At 41.7% G+C, this 23,830-nt stretch overlaps 1 protein-coding gene across 2 annotated transcripts in view; it reads left to right on the plus strand.

Moving 5' to 3' along the window:
* Positions 1-16,250, plus strand: part of RASA3 (RAS p21 protein activator 3) — a 198,070-nt gene extending 181,820 nt beyond the window's left edge. Inside the window, exons 19-24 of one of the 2 annotated variants that reach the window (XM_019529614.1) lie at positions 6,121-6,236; positions 8,101-8,183; positions 11,683-11,891; positions 12,794-12,897; positions 14,403-14,586; positions 15,737-16,250. In XM_019529614.1, coding sequence (XP_019385159.1) covers positions 6,121-6,236; positions 8,101-8,183; positions 11,683-11,891; positions 12,794-12,897; positions 14,403-14,586; positions 15,737-15,812 — 772 coding nt within the window. In that variant the 3' untranslated portion in view covers positions 15,813-16,250. The remainder of the gene's footprint in view (positions 1-6,120; positions 6,237-8,100; positions 8,184-11,682; positions 11,892-12,793; positions 12,898-14,402; positions 14,587-15,736) is intronic. The other variant, XM_019529615.1, reaches the window with a different exon arrangement.
* The last annotated feature ends 7,580 nt before the right edge of the window (positions 16,251-23,830 follow it).

The raw sequence follows: 23,830 nt of genomic DNA on the forward strand, positions 1-23,830 counted from the left end.
AGCATGTTATCACTGCTCAACAAATAGTTGTCCGATTCTTTCCAAAGGGAAAAGAATTGGAATTGTTCATTCCCATCCTCATGTGCCAGAAAGATATTCACACCCACACTCCCAAGCAAAGCTGAAATAGATTCTAATTCAAATCTACCACAAAAAGGGAAGAATAATAAGTCTCTTCAGCCAATTCTCCTGGAAATGAGTTTGATCTCAGAACGCTTTTCTCTCGTTTCTTGCCCATTTGTTCAGACCAACAGCCCAAATGTTACATGAGTATGAGGAACAAGAAGGTCCTTTAAATTGTTCTTAAAATTGCTTGTGGTGCTTGTTACTTTTCACCTGTTTACCCAGGAAATAAAAACACAGGGCATTTATTGGCGTACCTGTTTGTCCCACAATGCGCCAGAGATCCACTGCTTCAGAATAGGCTCGATTTAATCAAGTCTGCTCTGCATGCAAATACAAACTGCGCTGCACCATGTGTAGTTGTATAAGCAGTGAAACACACATCTGCACGCAAAAAATGGCAACAGCGCGCTTTTGAACTAAAACATCTTCTATGTGTGTTAGTTCAGAAGTGCGCCACCACGATTTTCTCAGCACCAATGCACATTTTGCTGCTTATACAACTGCAAGCAATGCAGCGCCGGGCACTTTTAAAAATGCCTGGTGCTGCAGCAATTGCACATGTAAAAATGCTCACAATGTTCAGTTTTGTTTCCAAAATTGTGGAAGCCCAAGAATTTCAACAGTGCTCCTGATCACCTTTATATCAAAGGTATAGTTTTAAATTAAGTAGGGTGAATTTGATTAGAAATGTGTTGTCAGTTTCAGAATATTGAGCATAGATTTCTAAAAGGGAATGGATTTTTTAAAACAATGCATCTACACATGAGCTTTAATGCACATTAGCCTATTTTAATACACATCAAAGCATCACAAAAAAAACATGCTCTTTAGATAATGCACATTAAAATAAGATAATACACATTTTTCTAGTACCTCACAATGGAGGGTACTAGATTTAATGCATATTACCTAAAGTGCATTAATGAACATATAGATGCACCCCGTATGTGCTTGTTGGTCACTTTTAAAGATCTCCACATGAAAAAAAGAACCTAATGAGCGGTTGATTCTTCAGTGTAGATAGCTAAATCCATTTGGAAATTCTAGCAACAAAACATCGAAGGACTCTGTCTTATGAGGTCTGGAACCATAGCTAAACATTGTTCTATTACATTTTTCTCATATGATCCAAGATGCAAGAGTGGGATGAAACAGTTATTGCCCAGACTTCATAGTAACAGACAGTTGTTATCAGTCATAACAATTATAAAACTGTGTACAGTTTAAAAGATATGTTCCAACTAAGACAGCTGTGTTAGTCTGAAGTAAGGCAGACGGCAGGGTAGATTTGCACTTTATAGACTAACTAAATCAGAGATGCATAGCATAAGCCGTTGTAAGCAACAGGATTACTATCTGACTGCCTTGGATGAAGTAAGCCCACTACTTATACTATGCATCTCTGGTTTAGTTAGTTCTATAAGAGCTCTGCTACATATTGAAATTTAAATCTGAATAGAAAGCAACTATAGAGTTGTTACACATTTTCAAGTACTAACTTTGTAGCTGGTTGGCTCTTTTTACAGCTGGATTTTTTTATGGTGTGATTATTACTTTGCATGTATGGCTGGTCTAAATTTATTGCACTATTAACCAGTTAACTGTGTGATCTATGGGGCAGAGCTCTACTACTACCCAGCACATCCACAGGTGGCAGATAGTGAAACAGCCTTCGGGAAAGGTTAGCTGTGAAATAAGTAGGGTAACTCTGACAAATAAATAGTTGCAGACTAAGCAATGGCAGCACCACCAGGATGTGATGAAATTAGCAGATGGCAGTGGTTTTCCTCCTTAAAAGCCACATATATTCTTTGATGGTGCTGTGACATGCTGAGTATAGGTCGCCATTGTAATAAGTCTGCCCCGTCCCGAGTCATGGCACTACAAGCCCTCAATAGAGAGCAGGTGGATGAAGATGTTAGTATTTCAGTGGCTGTGATGGCAGATGAAGGCTGCAGCTGAGTGATACCTCCAGATACCTTGGTCTCCTTGCCATTAGATCAAGGTCCTGTTCTGTCAAGAGCCATGTGAAAGCTGATGTACAGCAGCTTCTCCACAGTAAAGGAAGTCATGCACAGGCATCTTCCATGAAAACAGCTTTTCCAGCATATTCTTCAAGCCCTTTGGTGACCCAGTAGCAATGGGAGAATATTAGCAGGATGTGGGGTGCCCTCAAAGCTACTATCATCAACGCCTGTGAAGAGACGCTTGGATTCTCTACCAGAAAACATCAAGACTGTTTTGATGAGAATGCCCAGGAGATCCAAGAGTTGATTGATCACAGGCACAAGGACGCCTGTGATTAATAAAACAACACCAACTCCAAGCAAAAGAAATTGAATCTGAAACAAGCCAAGGGAGAGGTCCAGAGGAGGACCTGCAATATGAAGAACAAATAATGGGAAGACAAAGATAAGAAGGTTCAACATCTTGCTGAAATGCATGATAAGCATGTTTTCTTCAGTGTCACCAAAGCCACTGATGGTCCAAGCACCTGGGGGCTAACCCCCTTGAGACCTGAGGATGGAGAAAACCTGATCAAGGAAAGGGGAGCCATCAATGCCCACTGGAAGGAGCATTCTGAAGATCATCTCAGTTGAGACTCTGCTGTTGATGAGAGTGTTTCAGCTCCATCCTGCAACACCCAGTCAGAGATGATCAGAATCAGAACCCCTTCAACCTTTGACGATGTAAGGAAAGCCATCAAGCAGATGAAAAACAACAAGGCACATGAAGTAGATGGAATCCCCACTTAAATCTTCAAACGAGGAGCCAAGGAGCTCACATCACCACTTCATGCCCTCATCTTAAGGATGTTGTCCTTAGGAATGATTAGGAAATCTAAAAGACCTCAGAGATGCCATGATTGTTACAGTCTGTAAGAAAGAAAACAACTGTGGAAACTACAGAAGGATTACCTTGCTGTCCACCACAGAGAAGATCATTGTGAGAACCCTCCTGAACCATCTCCTTCCGCTTGCTAAAGAGCTCCACCTGAAATCTGTGTGGGTTTAGGACACGCACAACTGATATAATCTTCATAGCTCACTAGCTGCAGGAGAAATGCCGGAGACAACATAAGCCTCTCTATGTGGCCTTCTTTGACCTCATAAAAGCTTTTGATTATGTCAGCTGAGAAGTGTTGTGGAGGATCCTTCTGAAGTATGGATGCCCACCAAAATTTGTCACCATTCTCTGCCTGCTCCATGATGGTATGTGAGCTGTGGTTGTCAGTAATGGATCTATCACAGATTCCTTCTAGGTTAAAATGGAAGTTAAGCAAGGCTGTCATTGCTCCAACACACTTCTCGATATCCCATGCTGTGATGCTACATCTGACCACCAACAAGCTTCCAGCCAGAGTGGAACTAAACTACCAAATGGGTGATAAATTGTTTAATCTCAGCTGACTCTGACCCAAAAACAAAACCACCCTGACCTCAGTCATTGAGCTCCAATACACCGATGATGCTGTAGTGTGTGCTCACTGAATAGTCAACCTTCAGGCAATCATTGACATCTTTACTGAGGCATACAAGAAAGGGGGACTGATGCTTAACATTCAAAGAACTAAGGTCCTCCACCAACAAGCTCCTAATGAACCAGTCCCCAGCTCCAGTAATCCAGATCCATGGTGAGACTCTGGAGAACACTGAGTATTTCCTGTGCCTCAGAAGCCATCACTCACAGAAGGCTGATGTCAACAAAGAAATCCAGCATCGCCACAAATGTAGCCTTTGGGCACCTGAAGTGGGTGTTCAAAGATTGCAACATCCAATCTGAAACCAAGCTTATGGTTTATCAAGCAGTCACAATCCCCACCTTGCTGTATGGAGCTGAGACCTAGACAACATACAGGAGACATCTAAAGTTGCTGGAGAAGTTCCATCAATGCTGCAGGTGAGAGATCATCTGAATCCAGTGGGAAGGCAGATGCACCAATGTTAGCATCCTCCTGCAAGGAAACACCACGAGTACTGAGGTGATGATCATCCAACGTAAACTTTGTTAGACTGGCCATGTCATCCGGATGTTCCCAGACTCACGAATCAAGTTTATACCCTCAGCTCAGCAAAGGCGTAGGCTCAAGAGGAGGGCACAGAAAGTGCTTCAAGAACATCCTAAAGGCTAACTTAAAATGCAATATCGGTGTCAACTCATGGGAGACTGTCATCCAGGACCACCCCAAATGGAGGAAGAGTCCGCTGCTGCTGGGATCTCTGTACTTTGAAACTTCACGACAGCAACAGGAGATGGAAAAGCAGGAACGGCAGAATTGGCATGTTGCAGACCAAATCAAGAATCCAGCGCCACCCGCCCCACACAGAAACTTATGTCTGAGCCATAGTTGAGTCTGTCAGTTCTGGATAGGCCCTATCAGCCATCTTTGGATACACAGATAAGACAATCATCCTTAACTGTGGGGGATTGCCAACGAAGAATTGTGTCATAATTACTTTGCATTTGTAGCAGGTCTTACTTTACATGTGTTGCCAGTCTAAATTTGTTGCATCATTAACTCGTTAATTGTGTAATATAATGTAATGTAGCAGGGGCCTAAGATACAACTCCAACCCTGCCATATTCTAACTATATTATGACTCTGCCTCAAGAAATTTAGAGTCAAAATGACTGTTTTAGGGACCAGGGCAATCCCATGCATAGTACAGTGGCAAGAGGGCATTAACATTGAAATGCTTTGCAGAAGAAAGGCTTCATTTGATTCTGGTCTCCAAGTCTCAGGACCTGTGACTCAGTCTGACACAATCCAGTTGTTTCTAACTGATGATGGAACATCAGGAAAGAAGATTCCAAGGTTCCAGTTTCTCAGTGTGTTCTAGTTCCATTTTGTGTATGTTCTCTGTGCTGCACAGTATTTCCTGCTGATTTTAAAAACTACTTTTATAGCAAGTAGTTTTTACTTTCTTGGTTATCCTACCCAATTTAATACACTGTGGCAATGAATCCACTGGTATGATATGTAAAGTAGCTATTCATGAAACACTTCCTCTCTCATTCGTGTTTTTCACGAATGGTTATGTAGAGCATTATGAAATTGCTGTCAGAATGTCAAAGTTACCTTGTAACCTGTGTGTTAATTTAGCAGTTGGGTATGCAGATATTATAATATAGTTCTTTGTTAAATTAATTTCTACCTGAGATTACAAAGAGTAACTTGATAAATGGAAAAGTTAGCAGCTTCTAACAGATTAATTTGCACTGTGATAAAAAACACAGATTTCTTGACTGCAGCGCTAGTCTGTTAATTGGAAATAGAGTTACACAGCATTCAGAGTTTTCTATTACTAGATCATGGGAGTGATTATAGCATATCTGGACAATCCCTGCACTAAAGAGGCTCTATTTATTTAAAGCCTCTAAGGAACTGTCTTGCATAGGAAAAGCAGTAGCATTAGGTCAGGCTTAGTGAATGTGTGCTAGCTAAGTTTAGCCCTTTTTCTTAGCCTAGATACAAGGTAGCACCTCTCGCTGGATTTTTTTTAACAAATTAAGTGACAGTCTAGGCAAGAATCTAAGGTGCAAGTCACCCAATTAAATCAACTTCCTGTTTAAGCTGTGCATCAAGAGAAAGGTCTTCCACTGCGTTAAGCCTAGCAAAAAAGGGCAGGCTTAACTAACAACTTTAAGCACGTGTAGACATGCCCATACACTGGTTTAAAAATGGTGGAACCTGCTCTAACATTTGCTCCCCCCCTCCCCACCCGCCACAACTAAAGTGTGAGTGTATGTTAGATGGGTGAATTACCAATCTAAACTGCATCACTTACAGAAAGCTGCGTAACTTAGATCGATTCTGCCTCAGACTTTTTGAATGTCTGTACCTAGCCTTTAAGCCTACAAAACCTTGCCCATTCTTTTTAGTCAAGATAAAGCCCCACATGTTGCAGGTATTGTGTGTGATTTCTTGGATTTGACAATGGGATATTGTTATACAGTGCATTTATGTACAAACTGTTATCTCATTTGCAACAGGTTCATGATCAAAAGAGCCCAAGGTAGAAAACGCTTTGGTATGAAAAACTTCAAGAAGAGATGGTTCCGCTTGACTAACCATGAATTTACCTATCAGAAAAGTAAAGGTAACAAAGGTTTGCCTCTCCGCTTTCTAACTTTATGTTGATAAAAGCAGGGATTAAAAGGTAAATGATTGGTTAGAATTGAAAGAATACCATTGAAAGTTTCATCATAAACTACTACTTACAGTATATTTAAAAAGAAAGTTTCTTCCTCTGTGTGTGCAGCTATAGAAAATAGTTTGTGCTTTGTATTTGAGCAGATACAGTGAATTTAAGGTCACATTCCCCTTCACTTCCCTTTCTCTCTGTTCTTAATATCAATCATTTGATAAAGGGCAGATGCAGTGAACTGAACTGTATGAATTAAAGTCAAGGCAGCAAACTCATCCAGTTTCATGGGCTGGATGAGTGGTACAGGGTCCATACATGGACTGAATTATACCCACAGGCCAGCCCTGCATGCTAGATCTACCATGTGTCCTGGAGTGGGTGCCATATATTGCAAGGTCCTGCTGTGAATGCTCCAAGGCTGTGCTGCATATGGTGGGCTCCACCACTCCAAGACAAGCTGGAGTGAGCGCTGTATATGGAGTCATCCAGGATACCCCACATGCTGCCTGTGAGTGAACTCTGAGACACACGGGCAGCACCGGGGACTGGATGATAGGGCTTAATGGGCCAAATCCAAGCTGCAGGCCATATCTGTGACACCTCTGCATTAAAGCACTATGCTTGTTGGGGTACATTTATTGATTAAATCTCTAAAGTATCTTCTCTGTTAACATGCGCTGTGTGTATGTGCACTTGTGTAACAGACCACTTAAGGGCTAGATTTTAATTTGCATTCTTCTATGTCAAGTCTGCAAACTTGATATGGGAGCATTAATTTATAGATAAAATTTTGAATACAGTATTAGTACTCAAAAGTAAAGCTGTTTTAAAAGTTTGAATGGAACTTCTCAGACTCTGCAGTGATTGTTCAGCTTTGTTACACACCCTACCCCTGTTAAAGGAATAAATGAATATAAATTGATTTTCATGCAGAAAGAGGGGGGTGGGGAAATATTACCTATGGCCACTATACACAAATTTAGTGTTGTGGAAGAAATCCAATTGCAGTTCACAGAATTTCCCCATTTATTGGTATCTGATATTTCACTCAGATAAAGTTAAATGTATTGGATGCAGATTATTTACATGCAACTACTGGAATACTGTTGGTTTTCATTTGTTGTTTTGTTTTTGTTGGGCTTTTGTTTTATGTTTTTATTCTTCTGAGAACAAATAGATTAATTCTCTTATTCTTGCTTTCGTTATCACTCATTTACAGGATTCCTGAAAGCAAGTTTCTCTTTACTGGCTTTTGTTAATTAGGTCCATTTGTACAAGTGACTGGAGCAGCTCAGGGCTTGAACACATGCTTTGAATTTGCAAATATTTGTTCATTAATAGTCTTACTAGTAGGTGAAATTATTTTGGGACCTTCCAGCTAGATTGGATTTACCAAAGAGAACAATTATCATGCATGGTGGGGAAGCAGTAGGGCTTAGTGGAGCCTGGAGGATCTCAGTAATTTTTTAGATTACTTAACTCTCACTGTCTTGTCTTCGAGGTCTTACCTCATCACTACCATCCTCCATCACCAGAGTTGAGGAGAGTGATTTTCTTCTCTGCCACTTCATAAAAGGAAATACTTTGCCCTGCTGAAATGTTTAATTTTTTTAAGAGGTTGACTGGCAAGACACATTGCCTTAATTTCATCTCTGCTTTAGCTCCAACACTGAGCCCTTGAAGGCCTACCAGTAAACCCTGCTGAGCTAGCTTTTTTGCAGCCACACTGACCTTCTCCTTCCTAGAAATCAAATCAGAGCTTTGGATAGGGTAGAGTGAAGCCTTGAGCAGTTATCCGGCTTCTGTTTGTGATTGTTTGCTGCAGGTGATCATCCTCTATGTAGCATTCCAATAGAAAACATTCTTGCTGTGGAGAAATTGGAGGAGGAGTCCTTTAAAATGAAAAACGTAAGTAGGTCATATTCATTTTTCATTTATTTAATTTCTCTGGATACTATGCCACCACCAAATCAACTTTTTGTAACCAGTGTTGGATTTCCACTGAAAGATGTACAACCACAGCTGCGTGTTCTGTATATAGTAGCATGGATTTCCAAAAGTACTGCCCATTCAGATTCTTAATGGAGCCTTGTCAGCATTACTGGGGTTTAGTTATCTGCAGCACCCACTGCAATCTAGTCTATGTGTAGTTTGGTGTAGCGAAGACACCTTACTGTCTGCCCTTCTGGCAATCTAGCACCTGAGACATGGGAAGAATTAACGACTTAAATATTTGAAGGAACATGTGATCTTGCAATAATCTACCAGTTAGAATAACTTCTGAAAATACAGAAATTGTGCAGAAGCAATAGGCATAATAGTGTGTGTAAGCAAGGAGAGTATTCCCATACCCATACCAACATAACTTTTATAGTACACCAGCATACCGATATGGTATGAAATTTCTGCTGTCTCATATATGGGATGGCCACATTTCTTACAAGAGAGGCTACAGTTTTGCCACAAAAATAATAGAAATCATGAAAATAAAACTCAAGGAGTCTCATGATGCACACTGTCACTCGCACAGAGGGGACAGCATACAGGTTCATGGGAGATGTGGTTGAGAGAGAGCTATTGGCCCCTAGATAAGAACAGGGGTGTTAATCCTCCTATCTTTAACCCCCGTGAGGCGATACCTCCAGGAGGGAATGATATTCAGTAGGTAACATTTTATTTGTTTCTCTGATTATTGTCTTTTTGCAAGAAATCAAGAAACTTACTAAAAGTAACCAAGACAATTGTAGCCTATACATAAGCAAAGCACTTCATCCTACATTCATATCTGCCATAGATACTGTCTGGTATACAGAAAAAAAACCCAGAAATGTGATTTTCAGGAGTGTTGAAATAGGGGCAGCAGAACAGGAAAAAGCCAAGTCAGGTCCTGTGATTCCCATTGTACAGACCTTAGAGGTTTTTAATTCTTCTGTCTCTACTTATTGCCTAAAACAGGCTTTTATACAGAAATTGTCATGGATCTCAGCTTTTAGTATCTCGTGGCCCTCCCCATTTCTGCAGTTGCACAGCTTCTGAGACCAAGATGGGTAATGTTCAGGCTTTGACCAGATACTGGACTTTTGTGATGGTATTCTGTCTGAGGGGCCAAGTAAACTGAAGTTCTGCACTTGACTCAATGGTATTTGTAACATGAGAAGCATAACATTTCTCAGTCTGTCTGCCGGTGTTTGTAACAAGATGGAGTAGACTTAAGCTCACCCTCCGTGAGGGAATGTCTTCCCTGCATAGTTTACTGGACCTCATGAGTTAATCATGAGAAGCCATGCTAAAAAATAATTTCCAAGCTGCACAAAGGTTGTTGGCAGCTGCTGGGTTGAACACAATTAAACTGCAGCCTTCCCCTGCCTGACAGACCAGCCCATTGAAGTTAAAATCAGATCCATGCTTGAATTAAGGGGGGTTTGTGTGTAGACAGGACTTGAGTTAGGGCCAACACTTGACAAGTAACTCAACTTAACACTGCCATGAAGACAAGCCTTCAATTATGTTGGCTTTGCAGAGCTAATGTACTGCTTTTTTTTTTCTAACACAAATACCATCTTGGTCTTTTGAGAACATTGCTTAAAGAGCAACTGCTGTCTGGTGTTTTTTGAGAATGAAAAGGTCTTGCAATCACTTGAAATTCTTGGCTTAACTGTTGGCTTCTCAGTAACAGTTGTCATGTGTTAGTTCACTTAGGACTGGTATCCCATTACGCAACTGCATCTCTCTTAAATCTTTTACTTTGTTGTAATGTACAGGACTCCATTAACCCAAGCAGAGTGTTAGAATTCTCTTTCCTGCAGTTTTTTGCATTGAAGAGGTTCAGCTGTATGCTCTAGATAGTTCCCTGCTTTGTTCCTTTCACCCCAAATTACCAGTTTTATCCTGGGAGGTTTTTAAAAAAGTGATACTACCACATCACCACAGTACTAGTTATTAATCTCACATCATTTTGACCAAGGTCTGGTAGTAGAATAAAAATACCTAATACGGAGAAAAAGTCAAGGGCAACTTTCCCTCTCCCTTAATTTAAGTGAAAAGGCCCACTTGTGAATTAGAAAGTATATTCCCTCTCGGTTTCCAAGAGCATATACCTTATGGTGTAATAAAGGGAATAAATAGTGATCCTATATACATTCAGGGGAGCTTGCTTTAAAAGACTTCTGTTTTTGATCCTCAGAGGTATTAAATTCAGGACAAAGGTTTGTTTGATTGAAATGCATAAAAGTGAATTTATACTTAAAAAAAACAAAACAGAGGAGCTGGGAGGTGGAAAGCAATACTAGGAGGCCAGTTGTATCTGCTGAGTGTTATTACTTCTACATAGTGTAAGGGTTTTTCTTCAAAGCCATGTACAAACAGTGATGTGCATATTTTAATGGGGGTGGGGAGGACACTCAGGAGGACACAATAGAAAGGAAAACTGGTGACAGCCAGACATTTGGAAAAATTATGTAATCTACTTTGTTTTGCCTTTCCAGTGCTACAGTTAAATCATTACCTTCTACCACAATTAATCCTTTGCAAATTAGCAGGTATCAGTTAATCAGGTGAAGGGAAATGCTTTGACGTTTTGCCTTTGGAAGAGGCCAGAGGGGCATAAAAAAAATTGAAACACTGACTTTGATTCTTAGATTATAAGCTATTTGGGTCAGGGACTGTTCATCTATCACCATGGGTACCCAGGCTTGATTAAACTAAGCATTAAGATACTACAAGTACTTAATAATTTGTGCAACTAATCTACCACTAAGTAGGCACAGAAAACACAGTTGCTATTTCTTTCTTGTTATTTTTAGAAGCTACATTTGTTAGGCATGGATGGTTATAAAAAGAAAATCCAAACAAAGCGTGTGATGAAATAATGTATGATAGCATTAAAGCAAATTTGTCAGGAAGGCTGGTCCAAACATGACCTCTCCATCCTCCCTTGAACAGCATTTCCTTTCAGCACTCCATGTGTTTTCTGTCAGGCTTCCAAAAGCTGGAGCTTGCAGCCTTATTAAAATAGCATCTCCAAGGCCATCTGCAAAGCCTACTTGGAGCCCAACAAGGAAGTTAATTTTAGTAGTTTGTATATGGTCTCCTGCAGGAACAGGACTAGCCTGTTGCATGCAGTGCTAAGCTTTGTTGTTTAACCTAAAGATGTAATCTGACAAAACACAGATCCGCGTGTGTTTAATAGGACTTGGTGTTGCTTTGGGATTTGTCCTGTAACCTAAAAAAAAAAATCCCTTGCATGTTCCTCAGTAAATATGCTAACTGGTGCACTACACCTTTTGGTACACTGGAAGTTTATGCCATTAAAAAACTTTTTCCTTTACTGGCTGATCTTCTGAATTGACTGTTGTGTTCAGTTAAAACAAGCTGATAATTCAGTCTGTGGCTTGCTTCCTTTTTTCAGATGTTCCAAGTGATTCAGCCTGAAAGAGTCCTGTACATTCAGGCAAATAACTGTGTTGAGGCCAAGGACTGGATTGATATCCTTACCAAAGTTAGCCAGTGCAACAAGAAACGCCTCACAGTTTATCACCCTTCTGCATACCTCAATGGGCACTGGCTGTGCTGTAAGGCTACTGCAGATAATGCTCCTGGCTGTACCCCTTGCACTGGGTAAGGACTGGTCAAATGCTTCTTGCTCTGAATTTTGCTATGGATGTGATAAATCAATGCAGAATAATTCTCAATGGCATAATATTCATAAGAGCATGCAAGCAACCAAGGCAATTTTGGTTTTGGACAGTAAAAAACTTGTCACACATCAACCAAATCATTGTCTTCTCATTCCTAACTCAATTGCTCTCTACAGATCCTGGCCAAAATTATCTGTTTTCTTGGGAATGGGGCAGCAATAGCAGTCTAGCAGTACAGGATGCTGTCTTGTATGTTTGAATTGTAGGCAGTTTTAATACTTAAGATTTGGGGTTCACATTCAGACAGACTTCTTTCTGATACTTGCTTGCAAGTTTATTTAGACTGAAGATAGCAACCCTTTACTTCTGTCTAGACTTACATTTTAAGCTAAGTTCAAATTGATTGTGACTGAATATCATTCCTGCTTGTAGGGCTTTCCATAAGCTGTATGGAGACAGTTGAGGGTCTCAGTTTAGTTCCTAAAGGAGAGCTGTCATCCTCACAGATCCAGTAGATCAGTAGCTGTTGGCCCTAGAAGCCAGGATTTGAACAGAGACTTAGCTATCTTCTCAGTCTGTCTCACTGTTTCAACAAAGTGACCTGTGCTCTTACCAAGTCTTCTCTTCTTAGTCCAATATAAGGTGTACTGAATAGGCAGTGCAAAGGGAATTTGAACTGTCATCAGTCAGGCAGGTCTGTGTTAGGAAGCTTTACAAGCTCCAGGACACTCAGGCAAGCACCTTTTGATGAATTCTCATTTTTGAACCTGGGAGTGATGCATGCTTTCAAGCTTGTTAAGTTTGAAGTGTTGCTTTTGTGCTTTGAAACATAAGACTTTTTAAACTAGTCTTGAACCATCCTGTTTCTATCCTTTTTTATAGTGGCCTACCAGCGAATATACAGTTAGACATAGATGGAGATCGAGAAACTGAACGCATCTACTCCCTCTTCAACTTGTATATGCCAAAATTGGAGAAAATGCAAGGTGGGGACAAAATAAGAAAATGACTTAGTTTGAGTTACTTTATGCTTCAAATGAATCTAGACCAGCTCCACAGGCATACATTTGTGTACCAGTGTGTCATCATTCATTAACTGCCTTCAGGCAACAGAAAAAATTGTGAGAATTATTTTTGGTGCACAGTGCAAGCTCATAATCTATATAAAAGTTATTTGCACATATTAAACAGTTGTTTGAGGTAGGGTCTCAACCACAGAATCCTAAAATAGTTGAAGAGCATAGTTTGCATGCTCTGAATTGACAAGTTAAAGTGTGCATTAACTAGAAATTTACTGATCCTGTAAAGAAGCAGTGGTCAAGCTGAGATTTCAGCGGGAACAAGGTTTTGTATTACTAGAAACCATGTGCATGCCTCTGATTCAATTCCAAAGAGCATGCTGGATTCAAACAGTTTCTTCCCCTTAGCCACTTTACGTGCATCAGTGAAACCTGACCCCATGAATGTTTAAAAATGAAAAGCAAAATGGGGCTGGAAAACTGGAAAATGTATGCTAGTGTAGGGTGGAGGGGAGATATGGAATGAGGGATAGAAATACAAAGACACAAGAGCAGAGGAAGCTAGTGCTTCTAGGCAAGCCAGAAAAGCATTCTGAAGTGCAACATGCCAAACTAGAGATCCTAATTCAGCACACAGTGTGGCAGGGAAACCTTCCCTGCAGTGCTAAGCTTTAAATAGTACTTTATTTTATAATATGATATGAGCCAGTGGTGTCAGACATACGGACTGGAAAGTCCTTTAATCCACTTTTGGCTACCATGCAGTTATGTGAACCTAAGATCTCCTACCACTTCCGAGCTGCCTCTCCTCATGCCCATCTCTCCCAGTGCCTCCTCCCCCTGGTCTTCTGAGTTGGCATGGCCAGAAGAAGCATCTAGTTTCAGTTATGGGAAGGGGATGAAGTTTCTCACATAGGCAGTTCAGCAAGAAATGGTAGTTTAGAAGCAGAGACTGAAACAGCAGAAAAGCTAGAAATCCAATGATACATAGCGGTAAAGTGAAAGATTTATTTCCCCCTTTGTAACAAAACAGTTAAAAGCAAAGGCACTTGACAGATTCATATAACTAGTTGCTTTAGCCAGTTACCTCAACCCCCATCCACATAGTAGCATAACAAGTGAATGTTTGGGGTTGTATTGATTCTACTTCAACTTTTGTTTGTTCTCCAATCCTTTCTCAGTAGCATTACAAAACATATTTAGCAGTTACCCACCCTGTAAATCAATTTTAGTCATATCTCTTTAAAAAAAAGTCACAGTTTGATTTGTAGTTGCTTTTTGTGACCTTTATGCAGTTTGCTTCTTAACCAGTAATAGTAAGTTCCTAATGAAAGTTGAATCCATATTAAAAGTTCGAGTTTCAGCAAAATGAGACTTATTGGCCTATGTAATCTGCAGATAGAGGGTTTTCTACAGTCTCCCTTTTTCAGATTTGGGGCTTTTCCTGTAAACGTGATGACTTGTCTTTGCAGAGGCTTGTGGTAGCAAATCTGTGTATGATGGGCCAGAACAGGAAGAGTATTCAACATTTGTCATTGATGACCCTAAGGAAACATACAAAACACTAAAGCAAATCATAGAAGACGTTGTGACTTTAGAACAAGAACACGCTCAGTACAAGAGGGATAAATTCAAGAAGACAAAATATGGAAGCCAGTAAGTACGGATTGTGCAATAACTCTATAAAATAGTATTTCATTTGCTTACTTCCTGGTTTTCAAAACTATTCATGGTGGGAAACATCCTGCAGTACAGCTGCATGTAAGGTTTTGATTGGGCTTAATGTATTTCTTTTTTAACAGTTTACAAATAAAGTGCTTACATCTTTTTCAAAGGTAGTATGATTGGTAACAAGTATTTGAGGAAAAATATATTAATAATGGAAACTTTGTAGCACTAGTATAAAAAAGTGATTCTGTGCCCATCAGATATTGGCTCAGAAGATGCAAATATTTAAGAATTTTGTGTAGTTCAATTTCAATTGCAAGTAAAATTTCCTTTAATCTGCAACATCTATTACCATATTTACTCAATTATAAGATAAGGCCCCCTCCTTTAATATGGGGGGAAGCCCCTCACCTTAGAATTGAGTAAGAGGGTGATGGGGGTGTAGGGCAAGTGACTTTTGTGGCTCAAGCTTCAGCCCCTACCTGGGGTTGTGGCCATAGCTGCAGCTGTTGCCTGTGTTTGCCCCCTCCCCCCACACTGCCTCTGCATCCCATCATCTCCTCCTGCATGTCACCTCTGCTGTCCTGCCTGTTTCTCTCCCTCCCCCCCCCACTTATTTTTTCTCCATGCCAGCAGGTACTGTACATGCTGCATCCTAGGACACTGACCATGGCCTCAGGCTAGAACAAGGATGGAGCCTGTGGGCAGTGGGGGAGGGGTAGCAGAGGCTGGGAAGTAGAGAGGGGAGGGGGAGCAGAGGCTGAGGAGGCGAGGAGGGGAAAGGGGGGCCCAAGGTTGGGGGTGCAGCAGGCAGGAGACAGAGGTGGCAAGAAGATGGGCACAAGCATGGGGCAGGCTGCTTGACTGCCCCACACCACTTACCCCCTGCTTCCTGCCCCCCTGCAGCAATATAGAAATGAATTAAAGATGACCCTCCAATAATAATTAGATTCTATACATGGGAAATGATAATAAATTTATAATTACCATGCATAGAATCAAATTACTGGGGGGTCATCTTAAATTCAAGGTTGTCTTAGATTTGAGTAAATATGGTACTTTAGAAGAATCAGTATTTTTTCCCAATAATCAGGGTAGCACATATGTAACTTTTTCTTCAACTTTTTTCCCTTTTTAGGGAACACCCTATTGGAGACAAGAGTTTTCAGAGCTACATCAGGCAGCAGTCCGAAATCTCAGCACATTCCATTTGAAGTGTAAAAGAAGTGACAGGATGATGCTGAAGGATGAATCACTGAAGCTTAAAAAGCTTAAAAAAGGGAAACCACATGTAGCACAGTGTAGATAACAAGCGCAAGCTTACAAACTCTATGTCTTGCTAAGTGTGTTATTCTCTCTCCAAGAACTGTTATAATAGTTGCTATGCACTTTATTCATCTGGTTATCTACAGATGATGGAACTCTGCCTTCTAGGCAGTTGTTGTCGTGTGTTTTTAAATATGCTTTGATTTCTTGGAATCTAGTGATCAGTTCAATGATCAGGTGCGTGGACTTCATTTTGCAACTATCCCTCATGTTACGGAAAGCAAGTAAGCTGATGAAATGCAGCATTTTCTAAAGTTGTTTGTTACTGGTTTTTTGTTCCTGGTTACTTGTATATTATGCCACACATCTGCATTATGCCATCTTAGGAAAAGCTTAGTAACACTTTGCTTTTAATGCCTACATTTAAAAAAGAAGTGGAAGAAGATCCATCCTTTTTGGTGTAGTCCCTCACATTGCAACTTGTATTATCATGAGTACATCAAGGAGCGGGCCTCTTGTTTTTACAGCAGCATAACTTTTGTTAAGAATGCACAGTTTTTAATAGAAATCCAGATGTGTATGGTACTCTTGATATTTTTGAGATACAAAGTTGTTTCTACAAAGACACTGAGTAGACTTCTCTCCCTTCAATACTAAACCTTGGTGCTGTAATTAACTGAAACAAGTTAGGTAGGTAAAACTGAACTAATGTCAATGCTATCTTATTTGTATACAGTCTTGTCACAATGATTTAAAATGGCTGTATCTGAAGTGCCAACTTGAAGGGATACTGAACAACTTGTTCTGATTTTTCAAAATGACAGCAGGAACATTGTGTTAGGGCACCATACCTAACAACTGAGATACTCAGACTCCTAAACCTAATGCTAGGAAAATGGCTTTTCTATGAATGACATTTCCTGGGTCAAATCCACACTGCCCTGGCACCACTTCATTTTTGGTGTATAGTTTTATACTTTTTCCAAGCATGTTTTAAAATATTGTTTTTAAATTTTAAATAGAGTTTTACTAAAGGTAACTTAAACTTTAGTATGTTAACATACATGATGGTTAATGGTATGTGTGTAGAGAAAGTGGAATGAACTGTGTATCTCATTAATACCAACAAAAGTCATTAAGGAGGAACATGAAGGTCTGCTAATTGTAAGATATATATTTATGTATGCTTTTTAGTTGTATGCCATAAACCTTTTGTCTGTAAGGTTCTGATTCAATAAAGTGTATGGCTTTGATATCTCAGAAGCCCATGTAATGTCATGGAATTCATGGGTCTTATGTTTCTAAATTGGACCAGAAAAGAGTAATGTGAAGATAATCCATATCTTTGCCTAGAGTGTTATGGAATAAATCTTCAGCAGTATTTGCACTGCATTTGGGGTGTATAAATTGGCCAATTTATTTTGAAAGTTCTGTTTGTTAGTGTTGGTGTTAGGAATCAGATTTCTTTGTTTTGACTGAAAATATTGTAGACCAGAGTTCTAACAGATAATAAATGGTCCTCTTATTCATTGTCACCAGGAAGAATGGAGAAGGGAAAGTAATAAAGTGTTGCAGAAAATGAATTTGACTCGCTGTTGGCTGCCATAGAACTGCAATTTTTAACATGTGTTTGTAACTTAATATTATGTTTATAAAGTACTAATGACCTGTAATGTGTGTTCAACTTGCCAATTAAATGAAATATTTTATTTCTGAAAAATGGTGTATTTCTAATCCAAGTTTAAAGAAAAGACTAGACAGCTGTTGTAACACTGAGACATTCAGTAAGATGCATTCCATGCCAGTGATGTTTTTAAAAATTCGATCTGTTAAACACTTGTTTGCTCTAACATTCACCTTCAAAACAACTAGTTAATTCCTACTGGCATTTGATTAACTCTGTTTCTATGAACTGAGTATAATCCACAGGACTTTCTTTGCTGAGCTGTAAGTATGCAATTCCATTGTTGGATCTGACATGGAAATTAGAAAACAATCTGTGTGAACACCCAGATGCATGCAGTAGTCCAGCTGGTGCTCAAGAAACCACCACTCAGTACAACAGACCCAATCTCCTCTTCCGAAGAGCTCTGAGAAAATACTCTGTAGCTGAATGGGGCAATAGTGGCCTTGACAGGTACACCACAATCTGTGCCGTTCAGTAGAAGAAAGAAAAAAAATTGCATTGCAGGTGTCTAGTGATTTGTTGCCACTGTATTTCTGTGTAAAATTGCTGTAATCCCTCAGATCCTCTACTTAGACAGCAAGAATGCAGAACTTAACTAGAACTTCAGTCCTGAGAACTCTGAATAAGCAGCTCCTTTTAAGTTTCTGCACCAAAGAACATGGGCAGAGTTGACTTGACTCCCTTCTACTCTACCGCCATCTTTGTTGTGAGGTGGCTTCAAAATTTCCTGGTCCCTGTTTGGTTTCCCAGACCTGTTGCCATGGCTTTATTTCATGCCAGGATACTCGCACCTAGTTGTTTATCATACTGTTTGCTCTCCCCCCTCCAGCCTACCAAGGTTGGCCAGTGAGAGGCAAGAGGAGGTGGGAGAGGCTTTCTGACCCATATCCTCTTTCTTAAGTCTTTCCTCTTCTTTCTGTAATGCCCTACTGTCAAAGATTGATGAAGGATCAAAAAAGTGCAAATGAATGTCCTAAGAGTGACTAGCTATAATACAGTTGGAAATAAGTGTGGCTGATGGAGGCCTGGATTACACCAGTCTCTAGGAGACTTCTTATCTTAACTTCCAGATTTAAGTCTGATCCAGATTTAAGTCTGTATTTTAGGTAAAGACCAGCTCTTACTTCCCTGGAGATAAATCAGGGCACAATATACACCCTTCTTCAAGTTCCCACGTTCGACTGTCCTCATGTCCCTTCCAGATGCCAGTCATGACTAGAACCCTTGAGTTCTAGAACCCCTTGTTAACCTGAACAATGGCAGCGTTGTAACCTACAGCAAATGAGGGGGTAGCCAGTCATTTTTTTCCATCGACTTGCCGACTCTCTGAAAGCTCTTCTAAACTCATGCAGCCATGTTTTGAAACCTAACAAATAAAACTATAAAGCTAAATGTTCACTGTAATATGTAAGTTGTCTTTAGCATCAGTAATGTTGAGAAGTGCACATGAAACGCAAAGCTTTTGTAGCTGCTCTTTTGCATTAACATCTACCTTCTGGCTACCTTGTGTAATACTTTTGAGGTTGGCCACAAATGTTTGCTTGATAACCTGATAATCAGACACACAAAACAGTCTGACAAACATTTAGGTCACCTGTTTGTCGTCTTTCCAATTTTCCAGGATTAAAAACTCAGACTAATGCTGAACAATTCATAAGAATGGGCAATTTTATCTTTTCTCACACTAGCACCCTGGTGCTGTATTCCTGCTCAGAGATGCAAATGATTTTTTAAACAGAAAAACAAAGTAATACATTCATGATCCAGTCTGCTAATAACTCCAGGAATCCTAGGTAAAGAACATATGCATGCAGTCATTTTCTAGTATTAATGTCCAGTGCACCAGAAAGGATCCGGTCTAGTAATGGGGTTTTAAAAAGGTCTTGACTATCTCACTTCTGTAAAAGAAATGACAACAAAATCCTGCATGACCATCATCATCCTTAGATCTGTGTGGCTGCAAATCTTCATATCTGAGAAACAAGCTCTTCCTAAAGCAGTGCACGTGGCTTTAACCTGCATTTTTGGAGTATGTAGGGAGCAGTTGTTTCAGTGATGGAGAGACATTGTTACGGTCCTTTAACAGCACTCTTGTGACATATTGATGATGTAGGCATATAAAGCTTTCAAGTAGGGGGGACAGTTACTTTGGCTTTTACAAACTGTCACAAAGTGGTGCAATATCAGGTGCTTAATCTTGCACACGTCAAGATTTTTTTCTTCTTTAATAAAGTACATCAAGTCCTGAGAGGTTTAGAAACCATGGTCTTGATGGGTAAATTTTAACAACCTGTGAGCCATGTAAACAACCCAAAATGGAAAGGGACGTGAGTGGTGCACACAAGAGACGCATTCAGGGAGTCCTGCTAACAAAAACAGCACCTGGGATCCAACGAGTCATTGCAGAAACATGTGATATACATAGAAGTAAGAGTGTCAGTGGCCTCCCTTTGAAGTCTGAGTTTGGCAGCCAAATTGAGAAGAAGCTACAAGAAGCTGGTAAGAAACTTTGTACATCTGAAAAAGAGCTTGCTCATTTAAATGCTTATTTTTGGTTCGGGGTATAGGTTGTAGCCGTGTTGGTCTAAGGACATAGGCAGACAAGGTTCTTTGGGTGAATCTGATATCTTTTATTAGACCAACTTAAATAGTTGGAAAACAATTATCAAGCAAGCTTTCAGGTTCAAAAACCCTTTGTCAGGCTAAGGAAGTTTCTGCAGTTGGTGTGTGCTCTTCCTGGATGGAATGAAAAGTAAAAAACCCAGAGGCTGTGCTGGTATGCGTACAAGACAGGCAGTCAGTGAAAATGTAGGTTGAGGAGTCAATGGGTGAGAGACAAACTTGGGGGGTGGGGGGAAAGGGGGATGACTAGTGGAGAGATACCTGGGGAGTCAGATGTCAGGCAGGTTATAATGTGTCATAAATCCAATGTCTATATTTAGTCCATGATATTTAGTGTTCAGGAGGTTGATGAAGTGGAGTTCATAGGCTCGTCTTTGGGAAGTGTTTTGTAAATTTCCTTTGAGGATCAGGACTGAGAGATTGGAGAGAGAGAGTGGTTTTCTTGTGACAAATGTGCCCCCGCAGGTAATTGGGTATTCCTGTCTTTGATAGATTTCCAGTGTGCGTTCATTCTGGGGCACGCTTGTTCTTTGGTCTCTCCTACATATTTTACATCAGGGCATTTGGTGAATTGGATGAGATATATTACATTTCTGGAGGTGCAGCTGTAAAATCCAGGAATGCTGATGGCTCTGGTGTAGGGTGTAGTAGTTGTGGGGGTGGTGGAGATGGGTTGGCAGGTTTTGCATTTCTTGTCACGGCATTGTCTGGATCCTTTTGGTGTGTTCTGTGTCTGAAGAAGTTTGCTTCTGGTGATGAGGTTAGTGAGGTTCGGTGCTCATTTGAAAGCTAGGATGGGTGGCTCTGGGAAGATCTTTTTAAGAATAGGGTCTCTTTCTAGTATGGGTTGCAACTGAGGATTTTCCGTACAGGTTCAAGGGAGGGGTGGTATGTCATAACCAGTGGTGTGCGATCTGTGGGGGGTTTTCTTCTGTACTGCAGCAGTTCTTCATGTGGTATCCAGGTGGCTCTTTCAAACATGCAATCTATCTCCCTGAAGGAGTGTCCTAGTTGGGTGAAAGCCTTTTTAAGATTGGTGAGGTGGCAATCCCGTGTGTTCTCTTCAGTGCAAATTCAGTGGTATCTGAGGGCTTGACTGTATATCACAGCTTTTTTGGTGTCTTTAGGGTGATTGTTGGTTCTGTGCAGATATGTATATTAGTCTGTGGGTTTCTTGTATAACGTCTGTAATTTATCATTCTGGATACTGATCATTGTGTCTGAAAAGGAGATGTTGGTGCTGGAGTATTCAAGAGATAGTTGAATGGAGGAATGGTGATTGTTGAATTTCTGATGGAACTCAATCAGAGATTGCAGGTTTTCAGTCCAAATGATGAAGATGTCATCGATATATCTTAAGTATAACAAGGGTTTGATGGCCACCTCCCCTTGTGGGGTCTGCTCCCTACTGGGGTCTCTGGCACGCCAGCTGGAGGAGTTCCAGGCCGCAGTCCAGAGACTGCATGCCATCAGGGACTGTGACCAGGAGATAGACTCCTACTGCCAGGCTCTTCACTCCCGGGAGACGGAGGGTAGACAATGGTCACCCTCCAGGACAAGGGAGGACTTGGGGATTTTCCCTCCTGTCCAGCCAAGGTGTTGGACCAAGGTGGTCAAGGGCTCCAAGGCCCGCCGCATCAAGGCCCCCGGCCCTGCTGAGCCCAGCAACTGGTACGAACCTCTTTCAGCCCCAGCAGAGCCTGCTGAGTTGCCAGCTCCTGCAGGCAACATGGGCTCTACTGTAGCTACCACCCCCGCTCTCCCCAAGCCCAAATTCAAACTGTTTGTTATGGGGGACTCTATCCTGAGGGGGTAATCTGCTGCTCCGACCCCTTAGCCTGGGAAGTCTGCTGCTTCCCGGGAACCCATATCTGAGACACTACGGAGAAGATCCCTAAACTCCTCCAGCCCACTAACCACTATCCCATGCTCCTTATCCATGTGGGCACCAATGACACAACTTGGAGTACTCCCAGCCAGGTCATGAGGCGCTACAGGGATTTAGGAGCAGGGCTAAAAGGTCTGGGGGCGCAGGTGGTGTTTTCTTCGATCTTCCCAGTCTCGGGCTATGGGTTGAGGAGGGAGAGAGGATCCAGGTAGTAAACGAATGACTGCAGCACTGGTGTCATCGGGAAGGCTTTGGCTTCCATGATCACAGTCTGCTCTTTGGTGAGAGAGGCAGTGAGCTGCTGGGAAGGGACAGCCTCCACCTCTCTCCGCTGGGGAGGAGGCTGTTCTCAGCCAGACTGGCTAACCTGCTCCACTGGGCTTTAAACTAAGCCCACCAGGGGATGGGGGGACTACTGCCATTAATGGCCCTCTGAGCAACCCTTGCAAAGCCAGCGGGCCTAGGCACTTAAGGGAGCCCACCCCTGCCCCAGCCCTGGATTAATCTGTAGGCAAGGCAAGGGTCCCCAAGGGGACACTTGCCTGTCTGTACATGAATGCCAGGATCTTGGGGAATAAGCAGGAGGAACTTGTCCTCCTGCTTAAAACAAATAACTATGACATCATAGAGATAACGGAGACCTGGTGGGACTCCACCCATGACTGGATACATATCGATATCTGGCTATACCCTGTACAGGAGAGACAGAGTAGACAAAAGGGGCAGGGGTGTAGTTCTCTATGTCAAGGAGAGCTAGGTGTCCCTGCAAGCTGCTATGGGCGACCAAGGTGGACTGCTGGAGACCCTCTGGGTTAAAATCCATGGGGAACACAGCACAGGAGCACAATGGTGGGAGTCTACTACAGACCTCTCACCCACAGTCAAGAGCTTGACCAAGAGTTCACCAGGGAATTGGCTGAGACCACATGCTCCCGGTCCATGGCTGTCATGGGAGACTTCAACTACCCAGACATCTCGTGGGAAGAGCGCTCAGCTAAATCCAAGCAGTTGCAAAGCTTCCTCTCATGTGGATGACCTCCATCTGACTTGAAGTCTACGGGCCAATGAGAGGTAAAGTGCTGCTTGACCTGGTGCTGGCAACTGGGGACGACCTAACCGGTGACCTAACAATTGATGGGAAGCTGGGCAACAGCGACCATGAGCTGATCACCTTCACCATCCGCCGTAAAGCTGGCAAGTCAGTCAGCAATACAGAAGTCCTTGACTTCAGGAAAGCTGACTTTGACAAGCTCAGGAGGCTTGTCAGTGAGGCCCTAAGGGACATGACCCTAAGGGGAGTTCAGGAAGAGTGGTTGCTCCTCAAGGATTTGATCCTTGATGCACAAGCTCAGGCTATTTCATCTCAGAGGAAAGGTGGCAAAAGGGCACAGCAGCCCCCTTGGCTCTCCAGGGACCTAGCGGGCCTCCTGTGGCTAAAAAGAAAGGCCTGCAAAGGATGGAGGATGGGATCCACCACCAAGGAGGAATATTCCACGCTGGTCTGGACCAGAGAGCAAACCAGGAAAGCCAAGGCTGTGACGGAACTCCAGCTAGCTACAAGTATCAAGGACAATAAAAAGTCCTTTTTTAGATATGTGGGGAGCCAGAGGAAAAGCAGGGGCAACACTGGACCCCTGCTAAACCAGATGGGACAACTGACACCCAAGAAAAAGCCAGCTTATTAAATGGGTTCTTTGCGTTGCTCTTTCATCAGTCCCACAGGACACCCATGCCCATTACGGTACAGGGAGGCCTGGGTGAGGGAGATT

The sequence above is a fragment of the Crocodylus porosus genome, unplaced genomic scaffold, assembly GCF_001723895.1.
Source record: "Crocodylus porosus isolate Cpor-Errol unplaced genomic scaffold, CroPor_comp1, whole genome shotgun sequence".
NCBI classification, from domain to species: Eukaryota; Metazoa; Chordata; order Crocodylia; family Crocodylidae; genus Crocodylus; species Crocodylus porosus.